Raw genomic sequence first — 18,981 nt, 5'->3', positions numbered from 1 at the left:
GTACATATCAACTAGTTCAACTTTTTCTTTTAATGTCATAATGTTTTTCTGCTTCATAGGATCATTTCCAGCATTGCTAGTGGCACTTCATGTGGGTCCCATGGTGTTATTCAATGCTTATGATATTGTACTAAAAACACAATGAAAAATATGAAGAACTGTGACAGATCACCTTTTGTATTGCAATATGCAATTTACTGGGGAGATGAACTGCTCACATGGCGATGATTAACATCGCAGAGGGTTTTAAGCAGATACCACACTTACACTCAACCCAATGACAATGGGAGGTGGCTATGAAATTATTACAGTAGTACAGTAATATTAAAGTTAATTTTATACAATTATGATTTTTAAAATTTTTTTGGAGACAGATTTTTGCTCTGTCACCCAAGCTAGAGTGCAGTAGCTTCAGACTCCTGGGCTCAAGTGTCCTTCTGCCTCAGTTTCCCAAGTAGCTAGGATTAAAGGTGTGTGCCACCATACCTGGTTAATTTTTCTTATTTTTTTTTTTGTAGAGACAGAGTTTCACTTTATGGCCCTCGGTAGAGTGCTGTGGCCTCACACAGCTCACAGCAACCTCCAACTCCTGGGCTTAAGCGATTCTCTTGCCTCAGCCTCCCAAGTAGCTGGGACTACAGGCGCCCGCCACAACACCCAGCTGTTTTTTGGTTGCAGTTTGGCCGGGGCTGGATTTGAACCCGTCACCCTCGGTATATGGGGCCGGCGCCTTACCGACTGAGCCACAGGCGCCGCCCTTCTTATTTTTTTAAGAGATAAGATCTTGCTATGTTGCCCAGGGTGGTATTGAACTCCCAGGATCAAGTAACCCTCTTGCCTCAGCTTCCCGAATCGCTGTAGTGGGTGAACCACTGTGCCTACCTTGCAGTTAATGATTTAATACTGTATCTTTATGTTTCTTTACGTTTCTTTTGGAATACAAATGGCATCGTGAACAATCTGTGGTTGGATGCATAAGTTCTGATAAATTTTATCTTTTTATAATAGATTTCTATATATTTTATGGTAAATGATTAAATAAACTAGTATCTATATATATTTTATGCAATCATGAAATAATCTTTCCTTAATTTGTTTGCTATTTCTAAGCTATGTACTTCATCCACAAATTTTTCAAAAATCTCCAAAAATTTTTCTAATAATAGTTATTGAAAAAAATCTGCATGTAGGCTCAGCCCCCGTGGCTTAGTAGCCATATACACTGGGGCTGGTAGGTTCGATCCTACCCCGAGCCTGCTAAACAACAATGACAACTACAACAACAAAATAGCTGGGCGTTGTGGCGGGTTCCTGTAGTCTCAGCTACTTGGGAGGCTGAAGCAAGAGAATCGCTTAATCCCAAGAGTTTGAGGTTGCTGTGAGCTGTGATGCCATGGCACTCTGCCAAAGGCGACATAGTGAGATTCTGTCTCAAAAAAAAAAAAAGAAAGAAAGAAACTCTGCTGTTGTAATTTCAAAATAAAGTTAAAAAGATCCTATGTTTGTGTTCACTGCTAACTACTGTACGGTGGATAAGTCACATAACCAGTATAAGACATAAAATGAGCTGTCTGGTTTATCTAATTCACAGATGTAAAGCTCAGGTGAGGTTTTAACTGTAAAACAAATGTAAGATATCATTAATATCATTATTATAGGTTACATTGAAGAGACCTCTTTATGCCCTTTTGTGATTTTGCCAATAAAAGCAATAAACCTGGTTTTCTCCAAGAGGTAGAATTTACCAAAAAGGCCTCTGTCTTTTCCACATTCATCAATTTTTTTCATCTTTTTAGCATTTCAGAATGCCTTCCGAGCTCAGGGACCGCTGGCTATGCTAGAGCACTTTGATACTATCTACAGCATTTTACAGTAAGTGAAATAACCAGCTGGTACTTTACAAAGAACTGGTGGCTATTCATCTCAACTTTGCATGTTAGACCTGAAATTCCAAATTATAGGTTCAGTAGTAAACGCTTCTGGGTGCTGATACCTCTACTGATTAGCATTTACCCAATTTTCCACCATCTTTATTCAGTTAAACAATTTCACCTATATTTTTATGCATTAAATTCTTTTTTTTTGTTTGTTTCAAATCTTTTTTATTTTTTTTATTTTTATTAAATCATAGCTGTGTACATTGATATATTCATCAGCATTAAATTCTTCAGATTAGATATGATCTGTTAGAATGGGGTCTACAATCTCCTTCCTTTCTCATCTCCACACTTTCTTTTCCTCGTAGTCACTTTCGAAGTATAGATCCTGGCCTCAAAGAAGATACTTTGGAATTCCTGATAAAAGGTATTTATGGTCAAGGGGGCAGGGGATGGAAGATGTTTGTTGTTGTTTTTTTTTATTGTCTCCTATATTTTATCAGCCACATGATGATATCAAGGCTGTTGTGATTCAGTTGGTTTGGCTAAGCCCAGGGACTTTTGACCTATTAAGGTCTGTAATCTTGGTGGGCAATACAGAGTTATGTATGTTCACTGTAAGGGCAGACCAACAACAACGTTTTCCTACTTTTGAGTTACCTCTTTTTAATAGGGGTGTTCTTCCAGTTGCCAGGAAGAAACAGTGGTAACTAGAGTCAAAGAGTAGGAACAGGGCATGTTCAAGGTATGGTCAAGGGTTCCAAAGGACTTAGTTTATGTTATGGCCACTGAGAGATGAAACACAGATCTTTGGTAATCTGATGGCTGCAAGAGCTGGGTGTTTTGAATTTGGGGTTTATGAAGAAAGTGGATGAGACTGACTCCCAGATTCTATCACTCCTAGTGGTATCCCGCCACTCCCAGGAACTTCCAGCCATCCTAGATGATACAACCTTGAGTTTATCAGATAGGAACGCCCATCTAAATGCCCTCAAAATGAACTGTTATGCTCTGATACGCCTCTTGGAATCCTTTGAGACCATGACTAGCCAGACAAGCCTCACAGACCTGGACCTTGGTGGGAAGGTAAGTTGGAATTTCTGGCCTACTTTATAGGGGGTCCGGGGGATAGGGAGTTAATGGGAACGAGGGAATCCAGTGCCTCCGAGAATCCTTTCTGTCTTCATTTAGGGTTTAGGAGGAAGTATTCAAAAATATCATAGTATTTCCTTCCCTTACAAGTACCATTTTGGATCTTATAGTACTTCTCCTATATTACCTTCTACCTTGTCTTGATACTGGGTAGTCTGGGCACTCAGGCTGGCAGAGCTTGACACTCTTTGTTTCCTTACTTTTTCCTAAAGGGATACATGATCTTTTTTAGGGTAAGAAAGCCCGGACCAAGGCAGCCCATGGCTCTGACTGGGAGGAAGAGAGACAACCAATTCTTCAGCTTCTAACACAGTTACTCCAGTTGGACATTCGCCACCTGTGGAACCACTCAGTAATTGAAGAGGAATTTGTCAGGTAGGTGGTTAAGATGGCTGCAGATAATACTGAGCTTTGAGGAATGAGGGCTCTATTGTTAGGTATGCCTTTTAAATGCTTCATTTCATGACTCAGTCTTATCTGTAATACATAAAAATATAATCATAACATGGAGTTGTTAGGAATTTAGATAATTGAATGTTAGAAATTGATGTGAATTTCTCACTAATTATTCATGAAACAGTATTTATTAAGAATCTTGTAGGTGTGTGACTGGCATCATCATAGGTATTGGAAATAAGTTTCCACCCTCTTGCAGTTTGTATCATAGAGTAGAAGGCAATTTAAAAACAAGTAAAATAGGCTGGGTGTGGTGGCTCAAACCTGTAATCCTAGCACTCTGGGGGGCCAAGGTGGGTGGATTGCCTGAGCTCACAGGTTGGAGACCAGTCTGAGCCAGAGCAAGACCTCGTCTCTAAAAATATGTAGCCACGTGTTGTAGCAGGTGCCTGTAGTCCCAGCTACTTGGGAGGCTGAGGCAAGAGAATTGCCTAAGTCCAAGAGTTTGAGGTTGCTGTGAGTTGTGATGCCACAGTACTCTACTGAGGGTGACAAAGTGAGACTCTATCTGAAAAAAAAAAAAGTAAAATATGTAATATGTTTTATGGTTTATGGAATAAAATAGAGAAGGGGGATGGGAAGCTTGATGAGAAAGGGTTGTGATTTTAAATCAGCTGTTCTAGTGTGACCTCGTTGAGATTTACACAAAAGGCCCAAAGGATGTGAATGAGAGCTATGAGAATATCTGGAGGAACAGCAAGGGCAAAGAAAAGGAATAGCATGTGCAAAGACCCCAAGGAGGAAATGTGTCTAGCATGTATAAGCAAGGAGGCCAGAGAGATGGGAGTCAAGAGAGTGTGAGAGGGGTAGGTTGTCAGGTCAAGGTAGTAGGAGAAGCCAAATAGGAGATACAGGTAAGCACCATTATAGCAACTTTGACATTTTCTTACAAGCTGGGCCATGAGGTGATCTGACTTGTACTTTAACAGGGTCTTCCGGGTGTTGTACTGAAATAGACTATGGAGGGAACAGGGGAAGCAAGAGACCAGAGAAGAAGCTGTTCTAATAACTCAGCAAGAGATTATGGCTCCTTAGACTGAGGAGTGACAGTGAAGATGGAAAGAATTGGGGTGGCGCGTGTGGCTCAGTGGGTAGAGGGCACTGGCCCCATGTACCGAGGGTGGCGGGTTCAAGCCCAGCCCCCGCCAAACTGCAACAAAAAAATAGCCAGCCATTTTGGTGGGTGCCTGTAATCCCAGCTATTTGGGAAGATGAGGCCAGAGAATCGCCTAAGCCTAGGAGTTAGAGGTTGTTATGACGCCACAGTACTCTAACGAGGGTGACAAAATGAGACTCTGTCTCAAAAAAAAAAGAAGGTGGAAAGAATTGGTTGGCTTCTGTACTTTTTTTTTTTTGCAATTTTTGGCCGGGACTGAGTTTGAACCCGCCACCTCCAGCATATGGGGCCGGCACTCTACTCCTTTAAGCCACAGGCGCCGCCCTGTACTTCTTTTTTTTCTTAAGCTAGAGCTTACAGGATTTGCTAACAGATTAGGAGTGAGGTGTGAGAAAGAGTACAGTCGAGGAGGACTCACTCAGGGTTTTGGCCTGAGCATTTAGAAGGCTGGAGTTGTGGTAACTGAGATATGGAGAAGGCCATGAGTACGTTTTTAGGGGGAACCTGAGAAATTCTGTTTTGGACATACAGATTTTAAGGTGCTTATTAGACATCCAAGTAAAGTTGTCAGATTCAGCTGTTGAATTTATAGATCTGGAGTTCAGGAGAGCAATCCGGGCTAGAGATACACATTCGGAAATACATGGTACTTAAAGCTGTGAGACTGAAATTACAAAATCAGCAAGTGTAACAAGAAGAGAGCGGAAATCCAAGGACTGGTATCCTAGGACACTCTGGCATTATGAGGGCAAGGAAATGATGAGCAACCAGCCAAAGAAATTTAAAAGGGAGTCTGGTATCCTGGAAGCCAAATGAAGCCTATTTTCAAGGAGAATATGAATGATCAACCATATCAAATGTAACTGAAAGGTCAATTAACATGAAGATTGAATCGGATATTATACAGTATTTATGCAATGAGAAGTCATTAGTGACTTTGTCCTATCTTTGCTCATATTCATATTCTTTGTCAGCATGATAACTAGTTGAAAGTTAGTAATCTAGAAGGAATGAGTACCTATTTGGGGTCAGCAAAGCAACTGGGTATAGAAAGGAATAGAATGAAGAAAACTAGAAAACCCTGACTTTGGGATAGTAGGGATAGAATGAATGAGGCAGGGCCCTCATATGATTGAATCCAGAGAACTGATTTTATCATCGTAAACTCTTTTCATTCTCAGTTTGGTAACTGGCTGTTGCTACCGCCTTCTGGAGAATCCCACCATTGGTCACCAGAAGAACCGCCCTATCCGGGAAGCCATAACACACCTACTTGGTGTGGCCTTGACGCGTTATAACCATATGCTCAGTAAGTTATTCCTCCACTGTGGCCCCCCTTTTCATTTTGCCCATAATTACTCATGTTTAATACGTCCACAGGTGCCACTGTGAAGATTATCCAGATGCTGCAGCACTTTGAACACCTGGCACCTGTACTAGTGGCAGCTGTGAGTCTGTGGGCAACTGATTATGGAATGAAGAGCATAGTGGGAGAGATTGTAAGGTGACTCTTCCTTCTCAAAGATTCTAATTCTTATTTTCCTCAAGGAAGGGATGAGGAAAAATTACAAATATATATAATTTCTGTGCAACAGTAGATCCCTCAAGATATTAGACACCTTCCCTCCCCTTACTGGGAACTGAATGATTGAGCTATCTGCTATGATTGTGTTTTCTTCCGTGCCTAGAGAGATTGGACAGAAGTGTCCCCAGGACCTGAGTCGGGACCCTTCTGGGGCAAAAGGCTTTGCTGCCTTCCTGACAGAACTAGCAGAACGTGTCCCAACTATCCTGATGTCCAGTATGTGCATTTTGCTAGATCATCTGGATGGAGAGGTATGGTCTGCAGTGGATCTCTGAGGTTTTTCTGGGAGTTTTAAGTCCATTGTTGAAAGGCTATTCTTAAGAAAGTAGCTTTCACATGAAGACTAGTTGTCTAGCTTTACGTTGTGGCAGTACTTTCCTGTAGAGAAGTATATCAAATTTATTGAATAAGGAGCCCTTTATTAGTCTCATTTCAATGTCACATTGGTTTTATCCAGTTCTGGTAGGGGAGATGACAGTTCCACAACTTAAGTCTAATAAGAGTGACTTGGCTTTGATTCTGAGTCCTGCCTATTCTTCAGGATGAAGCCTCTTCCTACTGACATGCCTTGCTTTCTGCAAAGAGCTTTCTCAAATCAATCCATGTCATCTCTCTCAAATCCCTCTCTGAATGCTAACCTGGATGCTTCCCAAACTGATAAACATGTTGAGGTGAATGCTGAGGACAAGGATAGTTCACTTCTTTTTTTTTTTTTTTTTTTGTAGAGACAAAGTCTCACTTTATCGCCCTCAGTAGAGTGCCATGGCATCACACAGCTCCCAGCAACCTCCAACTCCTGGGCTGAAGCGATTCTCTTGCCTCAGCCTCCCGAGTAGCTGGGACTACAGGCGCCCGCCACAACGCCCAGCTATTTTTTTTTTTTTTTTTGGTTGCAGTTCAGCCGGGGCCGGGTATGAACCCGCCACCCTCAGTATATGGGGCCGGCGCCTTACCGACTGAGCCACAGGCGCTGCCCAGATAGTTCACTTCTTTATCTACTTTAACTTCTTGTGAAAGGCCCTATTCTCTGGTTCCTTGGCCTGGCAAAAACCCGAAGCCCTGTTCTCTACCACATTACTAATGGAATTGCTTGGTATCCTACTGTTGATTTTTGCTTTTCTGTGTCTCATTTTTTGTCAATAAAAATGTGGGAGGGAGAGTGAGAGGAAAGGGGGATGTTTATTATTAGTAAGGATCAAAGGCTTTGGTACCTCAGATGAGGGGTAGTAATAAATGCTTTTTAAGTTTGTGTTGGTGGATGGACATGATTTGATATTTATGTATTTTATTTTTGTTGATAGTTGCATAATAACACATAGATCATGTATACATTAATGCATTTATGGGGTACAAAGTGCTGATTTCATATAGAATTAGGAGTGTTTACATCACACTGGTTAGTATATACCTCATCTCGTTTACTTAATTATTGTGTTAACACATTTATACTCTATACTTAATAGATCCGACATGTACCCTTGCATTATGCACCATGGGTATGATTCCACCATTCACCCTCCCTTGATCTGACCTCCCTCTACCCCTCCTTTATCCTCGGCCATAGTTGTGATCTATTCTTCATATGAAAGTGTAAGTGATGGTGAATTGTTTTCGTAATAGTACTGAGTACATTGGATATTTTTTCTTCCATTCTTGAGATAATTTACTAAGTAGGATATGTTCCAGCTCCATCCATGTAAATGTAAAAGAGGTAAAGTCTCCATCTTTTTTAAGGCTCCATAATATTCCATGGTATACATACACCATAATTTATTAATCCATTCATGGGTCGATGGGTACTTGGGCTTCTTCCATGACTTGGCTATTATGAATTGAGCTGCAATGAACAATCTGGTGCAAGTATCTTTGTTATAAAGTGATTTTGATCTTTTGGATATACACCTAGTAGAGGAATTGCAGGATCAAACGGCAGGTCTACTTTTAGATCCCTGAGTATTCTCCATACTTCTTTCCAAAAGGATCTATTAGCTTGTACTCCCAATAGGAGTACAAATGATTTGATATTTAATTATCATCATGCTACCTGGGTTAACCCTATGAGGAAAAATTATTTTGGCTTCTTGTTTATTTTATCTCAGCATTTTCCTCTGAACAAGTAAATCCCCTCTGGAATTCAGCTTTTGATTTTTTTTTTTTTTGGTTTTTGGCCGGGGCTGGGTTTGAACCCGCCACCTCCGGCATATGGGACCAGCGCCCTACTCCTTGAGCCACAGGCGCCGCCCGTGGAATTCAGCTTTTTCCTGTGACTCTGGGGGCAAATACTCAGGCAGTTAACCAGAAGAGTCATAGCTAAGCAAGCAGAAGCAAGCTTAACCTTGACTGAAGGCTTTGCACCCTCTTTATGTGTACATGGGCACAGAGTTAAGGGAAAAGAGTTGGTATTGGAGTTCATAGGTGGTACTAACTTTATTTCTTTCTGTTAGAATTACATGATGCGCAATGCTGTGCTAACAGCCATGGCAGAGATGGTGCTGCAGGTTCTGAATGGTGATCAACTGGAGGAAGCAGCCCGAGACACGAGAGACCAGTTCCTGGATACCTTACAAGCCCATGGCCATGATGTCAACTCCTTTGTGCGAAGCCGTGTTTTGCAGCTCTTCACCCGAATTGTCCAGCAGAAGGTAAGCAGCCTTCTGTGTGATAAAGACATGGTCTGATCTGTAGAGGCCAAAGGAAAGAGGGATCCTGTGTTGAAAATAAAGTCTTCCTCTACTGAGGACAAGGATGCCTGCTCCATTTAAAGACTATAATGTATCTTACCAACTACAAGGAGTACTACTTACTTACCTTATATCCCATAGAAAAGTTTTTTAGGATTTAAAGTTCAATTTAGAGTGTACTTCAATCAGGATCATCTTGAACAACATGGATAATGTGGGATATGAGTTGATCTTTCTCTTCCTGTCCCACACAGGCTCTCCCCCTGACGCGTTTCCAGGCAGTGGTGGCTTTAGCAGTGGGACGCCTGGCAGACAAGTCAGTGTTAGTATGTAAAAATGCCATCCAGCTGCTGGCCAGTTTTCTAGCCAATAATCCTTTTTCCTGCAAGGTAAGTAGACTTGGTCCATCCAAAAGAAAAGGAATCGAGTGGAAACAAGGATAAAATTATGTCACTTAGTGACTCTGCTGTTCATTTTACCTTGGTAGCTTAGTGATACTGACCTTGCTGGACCACTGCAGAAGGAGACCCAGAAACTACAAGAGATGCGGGCGCACAGGAGGCAAACTGCAGCTGCATGTGAGTAGTGTGTTGCTAGGAGTCCTTACCCCAGCTAGCCTTCCCCTATAGTCAGAAACTCCGATGAAAGAGACTAAGTGAGGCCTGTCATTCAGCTGCAGTGCTGGACCCAGAAGAGGAGTGGGAAGCCATGCTGCCGGAGTTAAAGTCTACCCTGCAGCAGCTTCTAAAGCTTCCCCAGGAAGAAGAGGAAATTAATGAGCAAATTACCAATACAGAGAATCCTGAAGAGGTGAAAGGACGCATCCACCAACTGCTTGCCAAAGCTAGTTACAAGTATGTGAAAGAATAGGATATTCGCCAGTGATCTGTTTTGGTTTTAGTTAACTTTCAAGATATACATATAATGTTTCTTTAAAATGAATTTAGAGAGCAGCACCTGTGGCTCAAGGAGTAGGGAGCCGGCACCATATACCAGAGGTGGCAGGTTCAAACCTGGCGCTGCCAGAAACTGCAAAAAAAAAAAAAAAGAATTTAGATATGCTGCCACCAGATGATGGTAGGCGTTTTAACTATGAAAACAATTAAATATAAATAGTATTATAGTCTAATTAAACATTACTCCTCCATTTGAAGAAGAAAGCATGTAAATACAACTTTGGTTGTATAATCTTGAGTAAGTTGCTTAACTTCTCAGCCTGGGTTTGATTATCTATAAAATAAGAAATTGATTAGATCATAGAATCTCTACTTTGAAATTTTATGAGCTAATAAATATCAGACTAGGGTCGGGCACGGTGGCTCACGCCTGTAACCCTAGCACTCTGGGAGGCCGAGGTGGGTAGATTGCCTGAGTTCACAGGTTCAAGACCAGCCTGAGCCAGAGTGAGACCTCATCTTCAAAAAATAGGTGTTGTGATGCGTGCCTATCGTCCCAACTACTTGGGAGGCTGAGGCAAGAGTATAACTTAAGCCCAAGAGTTGGAGATTGCTGTGAGCTGTGACACCACAGCACCCTACCAAGGGCAAGAAAGTGAGACTCTTTTATTTTTTTTCTTGTAGAGATAGAGTTTCACTTTATGGCCCTCAGTAGAGTGCCGTGGCATCACATAGCTCACAGCAACCTCCAACTCCTGGGCTTAAGCTATTCTCTTGCCTCAGCCTCTCGAGTAGCTGGGACTACAGGCGCCCGCCACAACACCCGGCTATATTTTGGTTGCAGTTTGGCCGGGGCTGGGTTTGAACCCACCATCCTCGGTATATGGGGCCGGCGCCTTACGGACTGAGCCACAGGCACCGCCCCAAAGTGAGACTTAAAAAAAAAAAAATCAGACTTGTTTAATGTTCAAATCAAACTAGTATGAGACCTGATTGCAAAGAAAAGATTTCTCCTAGTTATTTTGTGACTCTGGTACTTGAAAGCAGCTTAGCAACAAAAATCCATTTAGCTGCCAACAGCTATTCTTGTTTTTTTGTTTTTGCAATTTTTTTATTTGGCCGGAGCTGGGTTTCAACCCGCCACCTTCAGTATATGGGACCGGTACCCTACTCCTTTGAGCCACAGGTGCCGCCCTGCCAACAGCTATTCTAAAACCTTAGCCATGAGTTTGTTATTTACTTCTTACCTAATGGGGCTATTCAATAAAGACTGAATAGAAGGTGGCTCATTTGCCTTTAATACCTTTATCTTTCTAGTGTCTATTTTGCTAGACCATAAATAGAGACCATAATTTTGTAACTGCAGCTTCTTTCTCCAAGCATAATAGTATTTTCCTCTATCAAAAGCTTTTCTCATGTTAAACTTGTTACCCTTCCCTAAGAAATCCTAGTAATACATGGCAGGTTAAGTTGGGTTTTTTTGTTTTCTGAGACAGTTTTACTTTATCACCCTTGGTGGGGTGCCGTGGCGTCATAGCTCACAGCAACCTTAAACTCCCACTATTTTTAGTCATGAGGTCTCACTCTTCCTCAGACTGGTCTCAGACTCCTGAGCTCAATTGATCCCCAGCTCGGCCTCCCAGAGTGCTGGGTTTAAAGGCATGAGCCACGCTACCGGGCCTACTCAGTTTTTCTGTTTTTTTAGAGATGGGGTTCTCGCTCTTGCTCAGGCTGGCCTCAAACTCCTGAATTCAGGCAATCCACCCACCTCAGCCTCCTAGAGTGCTAGGATTACAGGCATGAGCCACCATGCCCGCCTCCTTTTTAAAGACTGTAATAAAGCTTTATGGCTTCAGAAATAGGAAAAGTGGGCCCGACCCCTGTAGCTCAGCAGCTAGGGCGCGGCCATATACATCCGAGCTGGTGGGTTTGAACCCAGCCCGGGCCTGCCAAACGACGACAGCTACAACCAAAAAACAGTGACAGGCGCCTATAGTCCCAGCTACTTGGGAGTCTGAGACAAGAGTATCGCTTAAGCCCAAGAGTTTGAGGTTGCTATGAGCAGCGACACCACGGCACTCTACTGAAGACAACACAGTAAAACTCTTGTCTCCAGATTAAAAAAAAAAAAAAAAAAAAGAAATAGGAAAAGTGTTTTGAGCCTCATCCCCTTGTAAGTGCTGTTTAACTTTTTAAGTGTGATAAGCATTCCTTTTCTTTGAATAGTAGGTCCAGGGACTTAATAGAATCATGAGGTAGGCTCCCTTACAAACAGTAACAGTGACACTTTTCTGGTTGCTGAATTGATTCTTTCAGGCAGGCCATTATTCTCACTCGAGAAGCCATAGGCCACTTCCAGGAGTCTGAACCCTTCAGTCATATAGACCCAGAGGAGTCAGAAGAGACCAAGTTCCTGAATCTGTTAGGAATTATTTTCAAAGGTAATTCCTTCTTCTTGTTCAGTCAAATAGCAGAACATTTCAGCTAGTATTTACTGAGCATTCACTTTATGTTAGACATTGGCCTGGCTAACAGCCTGGCCCTGAAAGGTCCCAGAGAGGAGTTGGCAGTGCCAACTGGAATGGAAGCAGCCTGTGGACCTAACAGTGGCAGTCACAGAGTGACTATCCAAACCATTGAGGTCTTTAGGAATCTTTTTTTGAGCAATGAAGAGATTTTATTTATTTATTTATATTTTATAAAGACACAGTCTCACTCTGTTCTCAGGCTGTGGTATAGTGGCATAATCACAGCTTACTTATTGCAACTTCCAAATCCTTGGCTCAAGTAACCTCCTGCCTCAGCCTCCCAAGTAGCTGGGAATTCAGGCATGTGCCCCTGTGTCCAGCTAATTTTTTAAAATGTTTGTTGGGATAGGTTCTTGCTATGTTGCCCAGGTTGTCTCAAACACTTCAAGTGATCCCCCCACTTTGGTCTCCCAAAGTATTATGATTACAGGGATGAGCCACTACGCCTGGTCTTTTGTTTTTTTTAATTGAGACAGTGTCTCACTTTGTCACCCTGGGTAGAGTGCTGTGGCATCATAGCTCACAGCAACCTCGCACTCCTAGGTTCGAGTAATCCTCTGGCCTCAGCCTCCTGAGTAGCTGGGATTACAGGCACCTTCCACAATGCCTGGCTAGGTTTTCTTTTTAGTAAAGACGGGCAGGGTCTCAGTTTTGCTGAGGCTGGTCTCGAACTCCTGAGCTCAGGTGATCTACCTGCCTTGGCCTCTCAAAGTGTTGGTATTACAGGCATGAGCTACCATGCATGGCTTTTTTTTTATAAAGACATGGTCTCACTGTGTCACACAGGCTAGAGTACACAATCATAGCTCACTGTGATCTTGAACTCCTGGGCTCAAGCAACCCTCTTGCTTCAGCCTCCCAAAGTACTGGGATTACAGATGTGAGCCACCATACCCAGCTAAGAAATGAAGATATTTTAGAATAGGTTCTAATTTCATATCTTCACATTGTGGAAATAAACACGCAGGGATGTTGACAGCTGTTGGATTCCCCCATATAACCTTAAACAAAAGCCAATCTGTATATCTCTAACTCCTAGGCCAACCAGATTCCACCCAGGAGAAGACCAGGTCTGCAGAGAACATGGTCTCAGGACAAACTGTCTGTAAAGACAAGTCCAATATGTCAGAACCTGAGAAATCCAGAGAAAACGATGAACTGGTGAAGCAAGAGATGTTGGTGCAGTATCTCCAGGACGCCTACAACTTCTCTCAGAAGATTACCATGGCCATTGGCATCATCAGCAAGATGATGTATGAAAACACAACTACAGGTATGCCAGTGTCCTTCCCTATAAGGAACTAGGTCTTGGCCTTCCCTATAACCACCCTTTTGTTTTTTTTTACCCCATTTAAGAGATAAGATTGGGTATGGTGGTGCCCACCTAGAATCCCAGCTACTAACGGGGGTCACTTGAGGCCAGGAGTTCACGACCAGCCTGAGCAAGAGGGTGACCTCCATGTCTACAAATTAATAGGAAAGTTAGCAGTGCATGGTGACTTGTACGTGTAGCCTAGCTCTTGGGAGGCTGAGGCAAGAGGGTGACTTGAGCCTAGGAGTTGGAGGTTGCTGTGAGCTATGATGATGCTATTGCACTGTAGCTGTGGTGACAGAGCAAGGCTCTGTCTCAAAACAAAAAAAAGATGGGGTCTCACTCTGTCATAATTCACTGCAACCTCAAACTTGTAGGTTCAAGATACCTTCTTGCCTCAGCTTCCGGAGTAGCTGAGATTACAGGCGTCTGTCACCACACCCTGCTAATTTTTCTCTTTTTTTTTTCTGTACTGGTAGAGTCTTGCTATCTTACCTGGGCTGGTCTTATACTCCTGGCCTCAAGCAATCAATCCACTTCTGCCTCCCAAAGTGCTGGGATTATATATAGGTGTAAGCTATGACACCATACCCAGCTGGTCTTAGGGTTCTTGTCTGTATTTTATTGATAATGTATCTGCTCCTTTAAAAGGCAGGGGTCTTCATTTCTATTGCTTAGATGTTTTAATGCATACTGTATTTTATTATAAGGTATTATAGGAGTCGACATTCTCAGGGCTGAGAGAGGCCTTTATATGCATGTTGCTACAATCAAGAAAGATTCTATCTTTAGGTATTTGGAGAGTTTTGCCAAGTAGATGGGTGACATTTCTATCTGTCCTTTCAGTGGTACAGGAAGTGATTGAATTCTTTGTGATGGTGTTCCAATTTGGGGTACCCCAGGCCCTATTTGGGGTAAGACGAATGCTGCCTCTCATCTGGTCTAAGGAGCCTGGTGTCCGGGAAGCTGTGCTTAACGCCTATCGCCAACTCTACCTCAACCCCCAAGGGGACTCTGCCAGGTATATGAGTTACTTATCCCTTACTGACGTCTCTGAGTTCAGCTGCTTACCGGACTTTTCTGGACTCCTAAAGGGGAGGAGGGGACTTCTTTCCAGAGGAGTTCCAAATTCATAGGCAGTAGGTCTGTGATAGGGCTCAGGACCAAGTGCATTCTAAAGGAGTTATCTAACACTGTGGTGGGATAGCCAAGTTCAACTTACCAGTCTTTTTTTTTTTTTTTATAAGTTTTATTTTTACATTTTTTTTAGACAGAGCCTCAAGCTGTCACCCTGGGTAGAGTGCTGTGGCATCACAGCTCACAGCAACCTCCAACTCCTGGGCTCAAGCGATTCTCCTGCCTCTGCCTCCCAAGTAATTGGGACTTTTTTTTTTTTTTGGGAAACAGTCTCACTTTGTCACCCTTGATAGAGCGCATGGTGTCATAGCTCACAGCAACCTCCACAACTCCTGGGCTCAAGTGATCTTGTCTTAGCCTCCTGAGTAGCTGGGACTACAGGCGCCCACCACAATGCCTGGCTAGTTTTTAGAGCTAGGGACTCACTCTTGTTCAGGCTGGTCTCAAACTCCTGAGCTCAAGTAATCCACCTGCCTTGGCTTCCCAGAATACTAGAATTATAGGCATGAGCCACTGCATCTGGCTAACTTATCAGTCTTTTTTATTTTTATTTTTTTGCAGTTTTTGGCTGGGGCCAGGTTTGAACCCGCCACCTCCAGTATATGGGGCCGGTGCCCTACTCATTTGAGCCACAGGCACCACCCCAACTTATCAGTCTTTTAAATGTCCCTGGGTCTCTGCTGTTCCCACAGAGCCAAGACCCAGGCTTTGATTCAGAATCTCTCTTTGCTGCTTTTGGATGCCTCAGCTGGGACCATTCAATGTCTTGAGGAAATTGTAAGTCTTCTTACTTTTTCTTTGTTCGTTCAACAGTTATTATTGAGTTACTATTATGTGTTCCATGATTTTACTCAGCCCCATAAAGAAATGTAAGACTATTTCATATTTCATATTTCCAACTTTAAAGGAACTAACAGTCTACTTAGTAACCAAAAAGCACAAAACACTTTTACAACAATGTAGTGGATAATTAAGTACTAAAATAAGTAGCACTGGTAATGATTATATAACATCACTTATATGTGTTTAATAGATGCCAAGCACTATCCTTAGCACTTTACTCATATTATTTAATCCTCACAACCTTATCAGATTATATCTGCATGAGAAACCCGAGACTCAGAGAGGTTAAGGAACTTGGCTAGTTACAGCTAGTTAGTGGCAAAGTTTGAGATTTAAACTCAGGTACTAAGAGCTGCAGAAAACATACTCTTGACCAGTGGTTCTCAACCTGTGGGTTGCTACCCCTTTTTAACAATGAAAATACATTGCAGCATTAGGAAGGTTGAGAACCACTGCTCTTGACGTTTATGCTCTTCTGAGGAGTGCAGAGTAGAAAACAGCAGCTTGATGTAGAATGATCAAGAAAAGCTTCCTGAAGATGGTAGGACTTAAGCTGGGTCTCGAAAGATGAGTAAGATTTAGAGAATTAGAGGTAGGAGGAAGAGCATTTCAGATAGAAACTGTAGAAAGAGCACAGCCCATATTGTAGAATGAGGAAGATTTGTACTCTGGTTCAAAATTATCATCTGGGAAAGATAATAAAATTGAGAATGTAGGTGGAACTGAATTGTGAAGGTCCCCGAATGACTTCCGGAGTCTAGAACTTTGTTAGAAGGGACCTAGCATCTCAACGAGGCAGATCTGCTCCCCAGCATTTATGTCATGAGCACAAGGAGTGGAAGTGGCACCGCTTCCCAGCTTCCACTGGGAGGAGTGCTCCTGCTACCACACTCTCTTCCTCATTGCGGAAAAAGAAGGGAGCCTAGTGGTGGAGACTGGCCCAAGATCTCTCTGGCTAGCTACAGACAGGAGCCTACAGTAGCCAGGGGAGAATAGCCACAGAAGCGGGAGGTTGATGTGAGCTGGGTGGTGAGGAGGCAAAGGTGGGACAGGAGGCTGGAGGAGGGCATTGTGGTGTTCAGTGACAGAGGGCTGGATCCAGGCCTGGAAGCTACAGCATGGACCTGACAGCAGACAGGTTTTAAAGGAAAAATGTAGGTCTAAGTGACTGATGATTAAAAAATTAGGTGACTACTGAAATTTTAAGCATATGTTGGAACTGTTAGCAAAATGAAAAGACAAGGAAGGAGGATGGCTTCCATTTTACATATGTTGAGTTTGTACTAATAGCAAGAAAATTTACTAGAAATCTCCAGAACTATGGGTCCACATGGAACTCAAAAGGCCAGTTTGTTTTGTTTTTTTTCTCCACTGTGCTGCCCCAGACTAGAGTATTGTGGCATCAGCCTTGCTCACTGCAACCTCAAACTCTTGGGCTTAAGTGATTCTGTTGCCTCAGCCTCCCAAGTAGCTGGGACTATAGGCGCCTGCCACAACACCCGGCTATTTTTCTGTTGCAGTTGTCGTTGCTTTAGCTGGCTGGGGCCGGATTCGAACCCACCAGCCTCAGTGTATGTGGCTGGCGTCCTACCCACTGAGTTACAGGAGCCACCTCAATGTCACTTTAATAAATATTGCTTTGAAGGCATGAGAGTAGAAAAGTTGAGAATGGAGAGAGAAGCACCTTCCTAATCTACTTTATGTTTTGAGCCTCCGTCTTCCTTTTCCATTCATAAGTATTGCTTTTGCCCACATCAGGTCCTTAATATTGTCTTCAGAGATGTGGATTAGGGGTTGGAAATTTGTTATTTTTTTACTTGAGCCTTTTTTTCTCCTCAGATCTGTGAGTTTGTGCACAAGGGTGAACTGAAACCAGCGGTAACCCAACTGTTATGGGAACGGGCCACCGAAAAGGTCCCCTGCTCTCCCCTGGAGCGCTGTTCCTCTGTCATGCTTCTTGGCATGATGGCTCGGTGAGGCTCTGGTCTGATAGGCAGCAGGGTGGGAAAGGAAAGGAAGGTTCTGAGAAGGTTCCGTTTCCTTCAGTAGTAGCAATGAAATTCAGCTTAGCTCTGCTGCTACCTAAATGGAAAAGAAAATAGTAAGAGTGCCAGCTCCACTGCCTAGTCAACACGGTGAGCTTCAATAGAGGAAGAGGGACTCCAGGGAACTGGCCCTATGTCAGAGCCTGACTATAGTGTTCCACGGCTCTAGACAACCTGTGTTGGATGCTGGTACCTAGCACTGTTGGCATTATCCCCCACACAGAGTCCTTTCCATGCCTGCCCTTCACTCTGTGGCTTCTTTCCTCTAGAGGAAAACCAGAAATTGTGGGAAGCAACTTGGACACACTGGTGAGCATAGGGTTGGATGAGAAATTTCCACAGGACTATAGGCTGGCCCAGCAGGTGTGCCTTGCCATTGCCAGCATCTCTGACAGGAGAAAGGTATGTAGATATGGTATGTCTAAACTAAGAACAGTCGAGATCCTCTTGTCTACCTTTATAAATACCCACATTTTATCTTCTTGTTCTTCATAGCCTTCTCTGGACAAATGTCACCTTCCCTTCCGGTTGCCTCAGGAACACAGGTTGTTTGAGCGACTACGGGAGACAGTCACAAAAGGTGAGCTATCAAGAAGGGGTTCCTGTAGACCCAGGTACTCAGAAGGCTGAGGCAGGAGTTTGAAGTCGCTTGAGCTCAGGAGTTTGAAGTTGCTGTGAGCTGGGTTAACTCCATGGTCTGGCCTAGGTGATGAGAGACTGTCTCAAAAAGAGGCAGTCAGGGGGCTCTTTTGAGCTTTGGGAGGCAGAGGCAGGAGGGTCTCTTAGGCTAGAAGTTTGAGACCAGCCCAGGTAACCTAGCAAGACCCTGTCTCTACAAAAATTAGAAAAATTAGATGGGTGTGGTAGTGCATGCTTGTAGTTCCAGTTGCTTGGGAGATGGAAGGATCACTCAAGCCCAGGAGTTTGAGGTTGCATGAGCTGTGGTGATGCCACTGCACGCTAGCCTGGATGACAGAGTAAGACTGTCTCACCAAAAAAAAAAAAAAAAAGAAAGAAAGGAAAAAAAATATCCCAGAAGAACCTTGGGCAAAATTGAGCCTTTGTAGTAAACTATTCCCTTCTGTGCAGGCTTTATCCACCCTGACCCACTCTGGATCCCATTCAAAGAAGTGGCAGTGACCCTCATATACCAACTGGCAGAGGGCCCTGAGGTACTCTGTGCCCAGATATTGCATAGCTGTGCAAAGCAGGCCCTGGAGAAGCTGGGGCAGAAGAGCACAACCCAAGAGGACCCAAGTGAGTGGAAAGAGGGAAGTTGATGGGCCACTGGTAGGCAGCCAGCTTCTCTGTTTTCCCTGCAAGTCAGGAAGCTGCTGGCACCACCACTTTCT

General features: G+C 43.3%; 1 protein-coding gene and 1 non-coding gene across 4 annotated transcripts in view; both read left to right on the top strand.

Annotated features, from left to right (window-relative positions):
- NCAPD2 (non-SMC condensin I complex subunit D2) overlaps positions 1-18,981 on the top strand; it is a 30,064-nt gene that overhangs the window by 5,168 nt on the left and 5,915 nt on the right. For 2 of the 3 annotated variants that reach the window (XM_053556472.1, XM_053556469.1), the window contains exons 3-21: positions 1,797-1,872; positions 2,246-2,304; positions 2,782-2,963; positions 3,262-3,404; positions 5,784-5,911; positions 5,983-6,106; positions 6,291-6,438; positions 8,632-8,829; positions 9,123-9,257; positions 9,356-9,446; positions 9,542-9,722; positions 12,081-12,205; positions 13,332-13,565; positions 14,451-14,625; positions 15,434-15,518; positions 17,424-17,557; positions 17,899-18,031; positions 18,125-18,209; positions 18,719-18,886. In XM_053556472.1, coding sequence (XP_053412447.1) covers positions 1,797-1,872; positions 2,246-2,304; positions 2,782-2,963; positions 3,262-3,404; positions 5,784-5,911; positions 5,983-6,106; positions 6,291-6,438; positions 8,632-8,829; positions 9,123-9,257; positions 9,356-9,446; positions 9,542-9,722; positions 12,081-12,205; positions 13,332-13,565; positions 14,451-14,625; positions 15,434-15,518; positions 17,424-17,557; positions 17,899-18,031; positions 18,125-18,209; positions 18,719-18,886 — 2,604 coding nt within the window. The remainder of the gene's footprint in view (positions 1-1,796; positions 1,873-2,245; positions 2,305-2,781; positions 2,964-3,261; positions 3,405-5,783; positions 5,912-5,982; positions 6,107-6,290; positions 6,439-8,631; positions 8,830-9,122; positions 9,258-9,355; positions 9,447-9,541; positions 9,723-12,080; positions 12,206-13,331; positions 13,566-14,450; positions 14,626-15,433; positions 15,519-17,423; positions 17,558-17,898; positions 18,032-18,124; positions 18,210-18,718; positions 18,887-18,981) is intronic. The other variant, XM_053556471.1, reaches the window with a different exon arrangement.
- On the top strand, positions 2,380-2,704 carry LOC128563065 (small nucleolar RNA U85). Its single transcript, XR_008373726.1, has one exon. It is a non-coding gene; the product is annotated as a small nucleolar RNA U85 (small nucleolar RNA).

Source organism: Nycticebus coucang, chromosome 12, assembly GCF_027406575.1.
Source record: "Nycticebus coucang isolate mNycCou1 chromosome 12, mNycCou1.pri, whole genome shotgun sequence".
NCBI lineage: Eukaryota > Metazoa > Chordata > Mammalia > Primates > Lorisidae > Nycticebus > Nycticebus coucang.
The sequence above is the reverse complement of the archived record's forward strand: the minus strand, read 5'-3'. Positions and strand labels throughout refer to the sequence as shown.